Source organism: Oryctolagus cuniculus, chromosome 13 (genome assembly GCF_051225735.1).
Source record: "Oryctolagus cuniculus isolate XC-2025 breed Fujian yellow rabbit chromosome 13, ASM5122573v1, whole genome shotgun sequence".
NCBI classification, from domain to species: domain Eukaryota; kingdom Metazoa; phylum Chordata; class Mammalia; order Lagomorpha; family Leporidae; genus Oryctolagus; species Oryctolagus cuniculus.
Window position 1 is genome coordinate 17,688,707 of NC_142879.1, and position 12,914 is coordinate 17,701,620.

Genomic DNA, 12,914 nt, shown 5'->3' on the forward strand with positions numbered 1-12,914 from the left:
GGCTGAGCCAGGCTGAAGCCAGGAGCCTGGAACTCCATCCAGGTCTCCCATGTGGATGCAGGGGCCCAGGTCATTGGGCCATCTTCTGCTGCTTCCCCTGGCACATTAGCAGGGAGCTGGATCTGAAGTGGAGCAGCCAGGGCTTGAATCGGGCTCACATGAGGTGCCGGTGACATGGGCATGATGCAGGCCCCAAACTCTGGTTTCTAAGATGGACCCATGTACTTCTCTCTGACTTTCTCTCTCTCTGTCTCCACAGTAACCAGCGGGATCGGAACACTCTTCCCAAAAAAGGGCTCAGGTAACCCTTAAATGTGTTTTTTCTCCCCTGGGCCTGGGACTGACTCCTTGTCTGTACGAAAACTAATAGTGTGCCCCGGCCCCGGCCCCAGCCATGAGTCCAGTGACCCATTGAGCCGCATCATTTCTGTGTGGTCCTGCATGGATGAAACCTAGCAGCCTGCCCCAGCTTTCACAGCAGGGGTTCCTTGATGGTGGTGGGGCCGTAGGGGAGACAAGTTTGCAGCTGGGAATCCCACACTTGCCTGCACCTGCCTGTTGTACTCTTTCTCCCTTAGCGTGAGGCGAGCAGCCTGCCTGTGGGGTTGCTCACAAGCCCTGTGTGGTTCTCCCTTACTATATCTCCATGAGGTCGTTCCGTGGGGCGGGGGCTCCTGCAGCCAGAGTGCACAGCCAGAAGCAGGAGGCTCTGAAGTGAGCCCCTGCCGGGAACACGGAGGGCCTGGGAGAAGGGACTTGAGTGGCATTGGTGCCCCCCTCCTCCCCTGTCCTGCTCTCCCACACCCTCCGTGCTGCCAGCACTGTGTCCTGCTGTGTCGGGCCCAGGCCCAGGCCCCAGACTGAGTCCTGCTGCTGCTGTCTACAGGTACCAGCTGCAGTCCCAGGAGGACACCAAGGAGAGGCGGCACTCCCACACCATCGGCGGGCTGCCCGAGTCCGACGACCAGTCCGAGCTGCCTTCTCCCCCTGCACTCTCCATGTCCTTGAGTGCAAAGGGCCAGCTTACCAACGTAGGTCAGTGTTTCCCAACTGTGGCATGGGGTGAAGAGGGCCCCACGAGGCGGCGTGCACCTATGCTATGGGCTGCTTCGTGGAGCCTCGGTTTGTCCGCCGAGATGAGATTGGATGCAGAGTGCTGCAGGATGCCACATTACAAAGTTGCCCCTGAGCACAGGTGGTGGGGGTCCTTGTAGCATCAGAGAGTCTGAATGATGGCGTGGAAGAGCCAGAAGCTAAAGGCTGGGGATCAGGCCAGTGCGGTGAGCTGGCACATGGAGCTGCCGGAAGGGCGCAGCCGCACCCCGTAGCACCGGGACGGCTGGTGGGAGGGCAGTGCGGAAAGGCTCGGCTGGCAGGGAGGAAGCAGGGAGCAGTCGTTGATTGCCAAGGGTGCGCCCGGCCTTCAGAACCTGAAAAGTCCAGATCCCCCAACCGCCCTTTCTGGGCCAGAGCTGACGAAGGCCTGTGCTGGCCACACCCTTTCTGAAGGCCAGGGAGACGAGAAGACAGAAGGAAATGGCTCTGTGATTCAGAGCCGGGGCGGGGCAGGCGCTGGGGGCGGAGGCCCGGCACAGAAGCATGGCAGCCCTGGTTTTGGGAAGCAGCTGCCAGGGTGGGCGCCCTAGGAGTCCTGCTCAGGAGCTGGGAGAGGCCTGTGGCCGCCTGCTGCATCTCTCTAGACCCGTGTCTTCTTTGAGCTGAGTGAGGGCAAGCAGTCGACACAGGACAAGGAGTTGTAACTGCAAGACGGCGGGGAGGAGGAGGAAAGGCAGGAGGGAGGATCATCTGGCCTCTGAAGGACCATTGAGGGCGCAGTAGGGCCTGTGTGCTGTCCATGAGGGTTGAGGACCAAGCGAGAACAATGTGTTTATACTGGACAGTGATGGAGTGGGCTAGACCATCGTCAGCAGGTGGACTGGGAAGGGCCGGGCCAGAGAGGTGTGAAATCTTCTGCGTGGGTCTTCAGGCGCAGGTTAGAAGACCGTGCACCCAAGGGGAGGCCAGAGACAGAGCAGGGAGCTCCGTGTGGGCGCGTGCCCCGAGGGGCTGTCCTCCCTTCAGGGGCAGGGGCAAGGGTCCTGCAGGTGAGAGGGACCCTGCAAGCCGAGCCCGCTGCTTTGCAGCTGTTTGTCTGGCCTTCCAGACATGGGAAGGCTGAGCATGGAGGGCCATGGTTCCTGATGCTTTAGAGCTAACCCGAAGCAACACAGAGCAAGACAGCTTCGTGGGGAGACTCCCTGCCATAGGGCCACGCCCCGTGGGGGTCGCAGCCTGGCCCCTTTCTCTGGCCGGATCTTTAGCATCGTTCAGATCCGAGTCTTGGTCTGAATTCCAGTCCTCCCAAGCTGTCGCCAGCCGTGCTCCAGAGAACTGCAGCATCCCATTCTCACCAGCGCACCCCCGCGATGGCAGGGTTTCCGAAGAGCTGCCAAGCCCCCAACCCGGGCTTCCTGAGCTGCAGCCCCGAGGCAGGCAGGGTCAGGGAAGACCCCCCTCCCTTCCAGGCTTGCTCTCCTAACCATCAGCTGCCTGCACACTCCCACCGGCCCCCCACCCCTCCTCTCCTGTCCCCCGACCCCCGTTGGCCTCTTCCGCTCCCGGTGCGCCACCCGCCAAGGGCCCGGAGAGCTCATGACCCTGCCTCTTCTCCTGCCCTCCCCTCCCTCTCCCGTCCCCTTCCCTCTGTCCTTCTAGTGAGTCCCACTGCGGCCACCACGCCGAGAATCACTCGCTCCAACAGCATCCCCACCCACGAGGCCGCCTTCGAGCTGTACGGCGGCTCCCAAATGGGGAGCACCCTGTCCCTGGCCGAGAGACCTAAGGGGATGATTCGGTCAGGATCCTTCCGAGACCCCGCGGATGATGGTGAGACTCCACGCCAGCGCGGTTCGCACCCATTCCAGCCCTGCTGGGTCCCCCAGCCGCCTCCACCTCCACCACCACCACCACACATGCACGCGCACACACACACAATTCACATCAAGCTGGGCCATTTCAGCTCTTTCTTCCCATACCTTTGAAGGGTCTGGGGGCCCAGAAGCCTTGGGTGGCACCGCCTGGCACGGGCCTTTGGGATGGAGCATCTGTCATTGGGGCTGGGGTGGGAGACCGAGCGTGGAGGGGTTAAGTGGTACCTTCGGGGTGCTCAGAAAAGCCCTGTCTTGCACCCCCTCTTTCTGGCCGCAATCTTTCCTCCCCACAGTCTCTGATACCAGGACCTAATGGCAGCTCTTCAATCCTTGCAAAGAGTTAGGCATCTGATTCCTCTTTCCAGAATGTTCTGAAGAGTAGCTTCATGGGCCCATCTGGCTGTTGGTGGTGATCTGAGTGTTGGTGTGGCTCAGGGGCTAGAAGCCCAGGCCTCGTGGTGGACTAGACCTCCTGGCAGTGTTGGCAGGACGCATTGCTTGCAGATGGGCTCTCGTTCTCTGCCGCTTCCTCAGACGAGGATCCCTCCCTTCCTCACTGTTTCCACCTGAGCGGTGCCCAGGCACGTGCCCCTGGGCTGCGAAGAGGAGGCCCAGGCAGAAGGCAGTTGTGGTTCCCAGCAGCTTTGATGAGAGCCTCCCCCCCCCTCCCCGCAGCCCAGGCCCTTTCTGGCCTGGGAAGATGAGATGCGACCATCCCTGCACACCTCCTTCCCCTCTGCCCCTCCAAGCAGGCTGAGCCGGGACGCCATCCCTGGGCTGCCAGAGACTATAGACAGACAGGAGGCTGGTGCTGGGGACCCTGTCTCCCTGGGGCTACCTGCCGGCTTTGGGCTGCTGTGACACCACTTGGGTTCTTCCTGTTTGCTCCAGCTGCCCTCCAGAGTCAGAATCCAAACTCCTGCCTTAGGGCTGCACCCAGGACCTGCTTGTACCAGGAACACCTGCTAACTCTGTGTGTTCTCTTTCTTTCAGTCCACGGCTCCGTGCTGTCCCTGGCCTCCAGCGCCTCCTCCACGTACTCCTCAGTAAGAGCATGAACTTCTCCCCCTGCCCCGCTCTGCTCTGTGCTCCCCGGGATAGCTGGGCAGGGCCTGCAGTGCCTTCCTTCCACCTTGTGGATATGGGGCGGTGGCTGAGCGGCCTGCAGCCCTTGGCTCTTGGCTGTTGGGGCTTCCTTGGTTGTTGGAGCTAGGTTGACTCTAGTTGGTGGCTGTCAGGGTTCATTTTCCAACTGATCAGCGTCTCGTTGCCCAGCCTTCGTGGCCGTGACAAAGTTGGCTGGAGGTGAACTCCAGAGAAATCCATTTATTTAAACCTGAGCCGAGTCCCATGAGGAGCCGGGGCTGGGACCCCAAGTCTTCAGCCTCCTGCCTCTCGGCGCCTCTCGCTTGCTCCGGGGCCCGGCTGCTTTGCCTCCGTAGTAACCACCTCCTCTCTCTCTCCTTCCTTGCACCCTTCTTCAGGCTGAGGAGAGGATGCAATCCGAGGTAGGGCGCGAAGCTTCGTCTCTGCTCGTTAATGCTGCTGCACCCCGTGTCCGCCCACTTCCCGTACATCTTCTGCCACCAGTAGTTTCTTTCTCTTCCTTTCACAGCAAATCCGGAAGCTTCGTAGGGAGCTGGAGTCATCCCAGGAAAAAGTGGCCACCTTGACGTCTCAGCTTTCAGCCAATGTGAGTGCCGTGGTGTGGGGAACGGCCCGGGAAGTTATTTTAGCCGGAGTTGGATGAGTTCCACGGAGGGAGCAGACCCATCTGACACAGATCGCCCTGGGCGTGGGCCCCGAGGGCGTGGGCTTCTTTCCAGTTCACACATGGAGATCAGGGCACTGCCCTTTTCCGAGTCCCAGTTTTTATAAAGAACTGTTTTGCCCCCTTTACCTAAGAAACAGGAATGGCTGTGCTCGTGTCTGGTGGCCTTGGAAACCCCAAGGAAGAGAGGGAGAGAGAGAGAGAGGGAGAGAGGGGGAGGGAGAGAGAGAGAGGGGAAGAGAGAGAGAGAGGAAGAGAAAGGGAGAGGGAGAAAGAGAGGGAGAGAGGGAGAGGGAGAGAGAGAGAGGAAGAGAGAGGGAGAGGGAGAAAGAGAGGGAGAGAGGGGGGAAGAAAGAGGAAGAGAGAGGGAGAAAGAGAGGAAGAGAGGGAGAAAGAGGGAGAGAAAGAGAGGAAGAGAGACAGAGAGGGGGAGAGAGAGAGGAAGAGAGACAGAGAGGGAGAGGGAGAGAGAGAGGGGGGAAGGGAGAGAGAGAGGGAGAAAGAGAGAGGGAGAGAGAGAGAGGGGAAGAGAGAGAGAGGAAGAGAGAGGGAGAAAGGGAGAGAGAGGGGAAGAGAGAGAGAGGAAGAGAGAGGGAGAGAGAGAGGGAGAGAGAGAGAGGGAGACAGGGAGAGGGAGAGAGAGGGTATTGTCAGAGGTTCTGTGTGGAGGTGCAAGCAACCTTGCTGTTGGCCGTGGTCACACGGCCCCGAAATCCTGTGCCCACTGCCCTGGGTGTGTCTCGTCTGTCCCTGGGCAGGCACTGATTTGGTCATTAGAATCCTCTCTGGTGACCACAGAAGCCCAACTCCCTCGTTCACAACTGCCTCTCCCAGTCCTGGACGGCTGGCTGAAAGGATCCCGGCCAGGGTCCGCCCTCGGTGACTTCCTTTTTTTTTCCCTTTGGCCTTGCTCTGGCTGCGTGGTGAGGTCGGGCGTGCCGAAGCCACCTCCTCTAACCGCGCGGTTCCTCCCCTGTGGCCGAGCTGCAGACGCAGAACACAGGAGCCATTTTCCCCAAAGCTGTAAACAACAGCTGAGCCGGATCTGCGGGAGCTTTCCAAGTGTTCACACAAAAAGAGCCATGTCTGCAGTTTCCACAGTGGCTTCTGGTTCTCTCCCTTCCTTTCCTCTCCAGGGAGCCCAGCTGTCGGGCCTGGGGTCTGTCCCCTGGAGTCGGGGAGAGGACTCCCCCACCCCGACCTTGGGTGTTCCCAGTCTGTTTCGGCAGCAGTTCCCCAGTACACGGCTCTTCCTCTCGATCCGCTTCCCGCAGACCCACGGTTCACCGGGTGCACACGGACTAGCGTGTTGCCACACTTTCTCCCACTCTGGGGGACCTTTAACAAATCAAGAACCTTCTTCCCCCTCCCTGGTGCCGCACCCTCCATGGCCGGTGGCTGGGTCACGTCCCGCACACCCCAGGAAATTCATGTCTGGGAGATGCCGGAGCGAGAGGCGCCGGGGAGGCAGAGAACCTTATTATGTCTGATTCACTGACGCTGCAATCTGCCAGCCATCGTGCTGTCAAGGCTGGGTTGCAGCCAAGAAAACGAATGTAGACGGTGATTTTTTTCTTAGAACAGGAAGTTCCATTTGGCTAAGCAAGAACTCACTCAGCACCCAGGCACCCAGGCCCATGAATCCCAGAGGCAGGTTTTCACCCAGGGTTGGAGCCCCGCCCCCTGGGAAGGAGGTGCGAAGTCAGGACTCCCGGAAGGTCCCACAGTCCTCTTCGGGGTCCTGCGATCCCAGGTTCTGTGGAACTTGCTGGCTGCTGAAGTGGAGGGCACAGCCTGGATGGACCAGGAGGGGCTCCAGCCACTGAGCCCACCCGAATGCTAGCCTGCCTGCAGACCCACTGCTTAGCCTGGGGGTCTGGCTGGCACCGTGGCCTGAGGCTGGGATTAGGGGGAAGTGCAGAGTAGGGAGACACACAGGTGGGAGGGTGAGATAGCCCAGGCCCGAGCTGGGAAGAGCACGTGGGAAGCTGGGGTTCTTGGGGTGAGCCCGAGGTGGAGAAGACAGAAGGCCGCTGTCCAGCAGGTGGAGGGGAACAGCCCAGGTCGGGATGCCTTCCTGCCAAAGAGCCCAGGCCCTCCCTGCAGAAAAGCTCTTGGGGTCCAGGCCTTGACGGATGGGTAAACATGGGAGCATCCTGGGCTGTGCCCATCGCCGCTTGCGGGGCTCACCAGCCTGCTCACTGATGGCTGTTTCTCTGTCCCCAAGGTTCCCCCTGCGTCGTCCAGGGCCTCGTCCCTTCACTTGTCTAGACTTCTGGCCGCTGATTGGCCCAGAGTTGGAACCGTGCACCCCTGGGGCCTTGGCTCCCAGCTCAGCTCTCCCTGGGCTGCCTCTGTGTCTTCCTCCAGCTCTTGTGAAACACGCCTGACACCTAGTGGCCAAACGGTGGCATGCCCTCGAACTGCACGAGCTCTCCCAGCCCTGCAAGTGGAGCTGTGCCCTGCAAAGCAGCAGCTTCCAAGCAAGCCCAACTTCAGAGTGGAGGCCACCTGGGAGCAGAGGGGCAGGTGTCCCAGCAGCTTCCCCAGAGAGGGCGTTTGGTCCCCCGGGGGCCAGCCCACTACACGGTCGAGGAGTAAACCCCTGGGGGTTCCTTAGCCTCAGTCAGCTCCGAGACACAGAAAACCCAGTAGGGCTACTTGCCATGGCCGTCACTGCTCTGCCCAGCCCCGTGCAAGTGAGGCGCCTCTCTGTGTGTTTGTGGCAGGCTAACCTCGTGGCTGCCTTCGAGCAGAGCCTGGTGAATATGACGTCCCGCCTGCGACACTTGGCAGAGACAGCCGAGGAGAAGGTGAGGTGCCTGGGCGGGGAGCTCCCCTGAACAGCCCAGCCAGGGCCAGCCCGCCTCCCTGCCACACGCACGAGTGCCAGTTCCTCCCTGCCCGACTGTCCCCCGGCTTCTCAGCCTGCTCCCTGGACAGCGGGGACAGACTCCTTGTGCCTAGCCCCCACCCTGGGGCTCCAGTGCCCGGCCCACCGCCTGGTGCTTGGTGAGTGCTGCCGCCCGTCCCCACAGGGACACCTTCCTGCTTCTGTCGTAGGACACCGAACTGCTGGATCTGCGAGAAACCATCGATTTTCTGAAGAAGAAGAACTCCGAGGCCCAGGCCGTCATTCAGGGAGCCCTCAATGCCTCAGAAGCCACGCCCAAAGGTGAGATGCCCGGCTGCAGGTGCAGGGAGAGTGGGAGGTTTTTGCGGAGTGTTGTCTGGGCCCACGATACGCGAGACGCTGTAGCAAACTCCTAGAAGGTGAGGGCTCAGAGCTGCCCTCCAGCAGCTGGTCAACGAGAGGTGCCGGGGGTGATGGCATGCAGAGGAGACCCGTAATCAGTCGTCAGGCTGCGCCAAAGAGCTGTCTGAGGCCACCATTCAGGCTGTGCTGCACTTCATGCAGCTGTGCCGTGTGCCCACGCTCACACGGGGTGCCCCTCAATGGGGACGCCAGCGAGCAGCCCAGCTGCAGGTTGCAGGGTTCAAATGGCAGGTCTGCCGCTCCGTAGCGGACAGTCACGGGTCTGGGAGTCTGACGCCCAGAACAGCTGTGGTCCGTGCCCCCAGCGAGGCCCTCGGGACACTGGCACTTCTGCTCCCATCCGAGTTAGCTTTCACTTTTCTCAAGCTCCTCACCCCACCACGGACACCTCAGCCTGCTGATCGCAGCCCCTGCCTCCCTCGTTGGGCAGTGGGCATCTTCAAGCAGGAATCCCATCGACTCCTGTCCACTGCATCGATTTAAGTCTATCCAGCCTGTATTTCTCTGTCTCCCGTTTTGTCCGAAGGAGCTGTTCCTTCTGGCCAAGGATGCCCACTCTGCTCCCTCTCTCCCCTCTCACTCTGCTCCCTCTCTCTCTCCCTCTCCCTCCCTCCCACGTCTCTGACTTTTGCTCTACGCACTCTCCTCTGTTACAGACCCGCTAAGGCTCTAGCCTCTCAAAGGGGGAAAAGACATATCTGTGTATCGACCTGACTTTCTGTCGTCCGAGCTCTCTCCCCCTCCGCAGTCAGCCTTACCTCCACCTCACATCTAAGTCTGCTGTAATTTTTATTCTTGTCACCATCACTCTACAAAACCACTTTCTCTGAAGTCCCCAGTGACCCCCATTTCTCCAAAATCCAACTTACTGTTTTTACCACTTATTTTCCTTGGCTGCTGTGTGACGGAGATAACACCTATTCAGAAGTTTGTTGTTTGAGATCAGAGAAGGTGTGTTGGCACCACAGCACCGGCATATGGTGTTCAGACAGCGCTTCTCCCACGCACGCACACTGCCCATTCCCCAAAACGCAGCCCTGTTAACCCTTTCTTTCATCATTGAATCCTCCCTTAGCTTCTTTTTATTTATTTATATGGGAGACACAGAGAGATACAGAGTTCCCATGCACTAGGTCACTCCCCAGAGGCCCACAGTGAGCATCGAACTGGGTCAGGCCAAAGCCAGGAGCTGGGGACTCAATGTGACCTCCCATGTTGGTGGCTAGGATGCAACCGCTTGATCCATCAGCACTGCCTGCCGGGGTACACGGAAGCTGGGATCCAGGCACTCTGACACGTGACGTGTTGTCTCAGCTGGCACTGGAGCCACAAGGCTCGTTGTCTGCGCCTCTTCACCTGGGATCTGAGTCCTTCCCATCTCCCCCTACTCTGTTCCTTCGTGGACCCTCCTCCAGTACTGGATTTTCCCAGGGCTCCATCCTCACCTTTCTGTCTACGTCTCTACTCGTTTTCCCTGATGTTCGTATCTACCTATAGCTCCTGCACATTTTTATAGAAGCTGAGATCTGATTGGTACGCTATAAAACTCGCTCTTTGTGAAACACACAGTTCAGTGGCTTTTAGCCTGTTTGCAGGGTTGTGCAGCCATCACCTCTGTGTAATCCCACCCCCCTTCCAGCAGCTCACAAAGAAGCCCCAGTCCCCCTCTCTTCTCCTCCCACTCCCCGTGAACGCCGCACCTGCGCTCGGTCTCTGGGGATTTGCCTCTTGTGGGCACTTCACATGGGCAGGATCGTAGGCCGTGTGGTCTCCTGTGATGGGCAAAGCGTTTTCGGGATCCATCCATGTTGCTTCCTGTATCAGCACTCCGTTCCTCCTTGGGGCTGACCAGTATTCCATCGCATGGATATGCTGTGGCTGTTTATCCGTTCATCAGTTGGTGCACCCCGGTTGTTTCTGCTCCTGGCCTCTCATGAGTAATGCTGCCATGGACGTTCACGGACAGGTGTATGCTCTCATGGACATACACCTGGGAGTGGGACTGGTGGTTGTGGTGACTCTGGGTTTGGCTTTGTAGAAAGCTGCTGTCCAAAGCACCTGAACCCTTTCATGGGCCTGCCAGCATTGTGTGCAGGTCCCAGTTCCTTGACTCCTGGCCCACACTCTCCCTGCCCTCTCTCTTCTGACAGCCATTCTAGTAGGTGTGAAGTGACATCTCCCTGCGGCTTTGAGAGAGGGAAAGACAGACGAGGAGGGTTCCAATCGCCATTTCACTCCCCAAGTGGCCACAGTGGCTGGGGCTGGGCCAGGCAGAAGCCAGGAGCCAGGAACCCATCTGGGTCTCCCACGTGAGTGGCAGGGACCCATGAACTTGGGCCATCTTCTGCTGCTGTTCAGGTGCATTAGCAGGGGAGCATCTGGGACAGAGCCATGGCTCTGATATGGGATGCCTGTGTGCAACCCACTGTGCTACAATGCCAGCCCTGATTTTTATATTCTTGATGACAGATGATACCAGCTTATTGTCTTGTGGTTATTTGCTAGTTTTACTGAAGGCACATGGCACAAAATTCAAAAAGCACCGAAGATGTCATAACTTTGTGAAAATTGTTTCTACAACCTAGCCTTTGCTCTTAAGCATACTATATAACATACCTGATAGGTTCACCACTCATTGAAATTGAAATAACAAAAAAGAGAGAGAGAGATAACTGATGGAAGACAGATGTATGCACGTATTTTGTTACCCTTCATTTTTTGTTTTTAATTAACTAATATCAGTTAAACTGATGTTTTAGAAGATTTATTTGAGACGCTGAAGGAGAGAAAGAGAGATCTCTGCTGATTCACTCTCCAAATAGGGCTGAGCCAGACAGAAGCCAGGAGCCTGGAACTCCATCCGGGACTCCCATGTGGGTGGCAGGCGCCAAACCACTGCGGCCATCTTGTGCTGCTTTCTCAGGCACATTAGCAGGGAGCTGGATTGGAAGAGGAGCAGCCAGTGAAAACGTGGTATACTGGTGTTGCAGGCGGTGGCTTAACCCACTGCACTACAACGGCAGTCCCCAGTTAAACTGCTTTCTGTCCTAAACGCAGTGCACGTTCTGGGGGGAAATAGAAACTAGTGGTAGGCCCATCAGCCAAATATTGCTTAACACCAGTGTTTAAATATAGTTTTTTTTGTTTGTTTGTTTGTTTTTATTTGAAAGTCAGAGTTAGAGAGAGGAGAGCAGAGAGAGAGGTCTTCCATCTGCTGGCCTACTCCCCAAATGGCCACAACAGCCAGAGCTGAGCAGATCTGAAACCAGGAGCCAGGAGCTTCTTCCAGGTCTCCCACATGGGTGCAGGGGCCCAAGGATTTGAGCCATCTTCTACTGCTTTCCCAAGCCATAGCAGAGAGCTGGATGGGAAGTGGAGCAGCCGGGTCATGAACCGGCGCCTGTATGGGTGCCGGTGCTCCAGGCCAGGGCGTTAACCTGCTGCACCACAGCACTGGCCCCTGTTTAAATATAGTTTTGTTGTACACGATTACATCATTAATTTGCATATCGACTGTGGCTCCTTTAGTGCTAACACAGCAGAGCTGACTACAGCAAACATTTGCCACTGCCTGAGGGAAACTGCACAAAAGGGTTTATGGTTAAACACAAAATCCCTACCCTCCCAACTACCCCTCAAGAAACCCATTCCCCAGAGGTAGGTATTGCTAATAGTTCTTGCAATTCTTTCCCGAAATAATAATCCATGTTTGCAAACAAACATACAAGAGCTCTTCAAAAGGTTTCATGTGCAAAGTGCATATTATGAAAAAACTATGCATGGATTTCTGAATATGGATTTCTGAATTATTTTGCACCCAAATAAACTCATACTAACCTGCTATGACATGTCTGAGCAGGATCTAGTTTGAGGCACTGAGGAGGGTGAGACATTGGTTTAAAAACAGCTCCTATCATAGCAACCCGAATCCTGCTAAATTTAGAGCAAGAACAAAGATCAGATTTATGCTGAAGCCTGAGTAGAGGAATGGTGAAATCATTGATGCTTTATGACAAGTTTATGGGAACAATGCCACCAAGAAGTCAGCAGGTTATGAATGCAGAAGTCATTTTAAGAAGGGACAAGGTGAAGTTGAAGATGAAGCCCGCAGTGGCAGACAATCCACATTAATTTTCAAGGAAAAAAATTAATTTTGTTTGTGCCCTGCGTGTGACCAATGATTAACAGCAGAAATCATAGCCGACACCACAGACAATCTCAACTGGTTCAGCTTACACAGTTCTCACTGGAAAATCCAAATGGAGCAAACTTTCTGCTGAATGGCTGCCGAAACTGGGGTGCCCAGATCAGCCGCAGGCAAGGGCAGAGCTTTGCGTGGAAGTTCTAAAACAAGCTTCTGAAACTTCTCTGGAAAAGTGTAGCAGGTGACGAAATACGGCTTTTCCAGTGTCCTCCTGAGGGCAGAGCGAGAGCAGTGGACCAGCCAAGAGCAAACGTCATGGCAACAGGTTTTTGGGATACTGAATGCACCGGGCTTGCTGGCTGTCTGGGAGGCCAAAGAATGATGACCTCTGCCTATCAGGAGGGTGGCGAAAGTGAGCCAAAGCCGGAGCAGAGGAGACCTGGGAAGCTTCCCCGGAGTCCTTCTCCTGCACAGTCCCCTTCTCTCTGCTCAGACAAGGGCAGTTTTTGCTCGGCTTTCCATGGGAAGTAATTAGGTATCCACCTGATAGGCCTGGGGGGTCCTACTCATTAACAATGTTTAATCTTCAGTCAGTGATGTAAAAAACTGTTGACAAGGCTAAATCACAAGACCTTGTCTCTTTGGGGATGGGTAAAGTGCTGGTATAAGAAGTATACGTTTTATGTGAAGTGTCTTGAACTTACTGGAGCTTACGCTGCGATATAAAGTTTTTTTTTATCTTTTTAAGTTTTTTTTTTTAAAGATTTCATTTATTTATTTATTTTTTGAGAG

General features: G+C 56.5%; 1 protein-coding gene across 11 annotated transcripts in view; it reads left to right on the forward strand.

Moving 5' to 3' along the window:
* NAV1 (neuron navigator 1) overlaps positions 1-12,914 on the forward strand; it is a 231,260-nt gene that overhangs the window by 195,465 nt on the left and 22,881 nt on the right. For 5 of the 11 annotated variants that reach the window (XM_051820452.3, XM_070055083.2, XM_070055082.2 and 2 more), the window contains 8 exons: positions 260-301; positions 887-1,035; positions 2,716-2,886; positions 3,924-3,976; positions 4,415-4,438; positions 4,546-4,623; positions 7,431-7,514; positions 7,765-7,876. In XM_051820452.3, coding sequence (XP_051676412.3) covers positions 260-301; positions 887-1,035; positions 2,716-2,886; positions 3,924-3,976; positions 4,415-4,438; positions 4,546-4,623; positions 7,431-7,514; positions 7,765-7,876 — 713 coding nt within the window. The remainder of the gene's footprint in view (positions 1-259; positions 302-886; positions 1,036-2,715; positions 2,887-3,923; positions 3,977-4,414; positions 4,439-4,545; positions 4,624-7,430; positions 7,515-7,764; positions 7,877-12,914) is intronic. The other 6 variants (XM_051820454.3, XM_070055085.2, XM_051820451.3 and 3 more) reach the window with 3 other exon arrangements.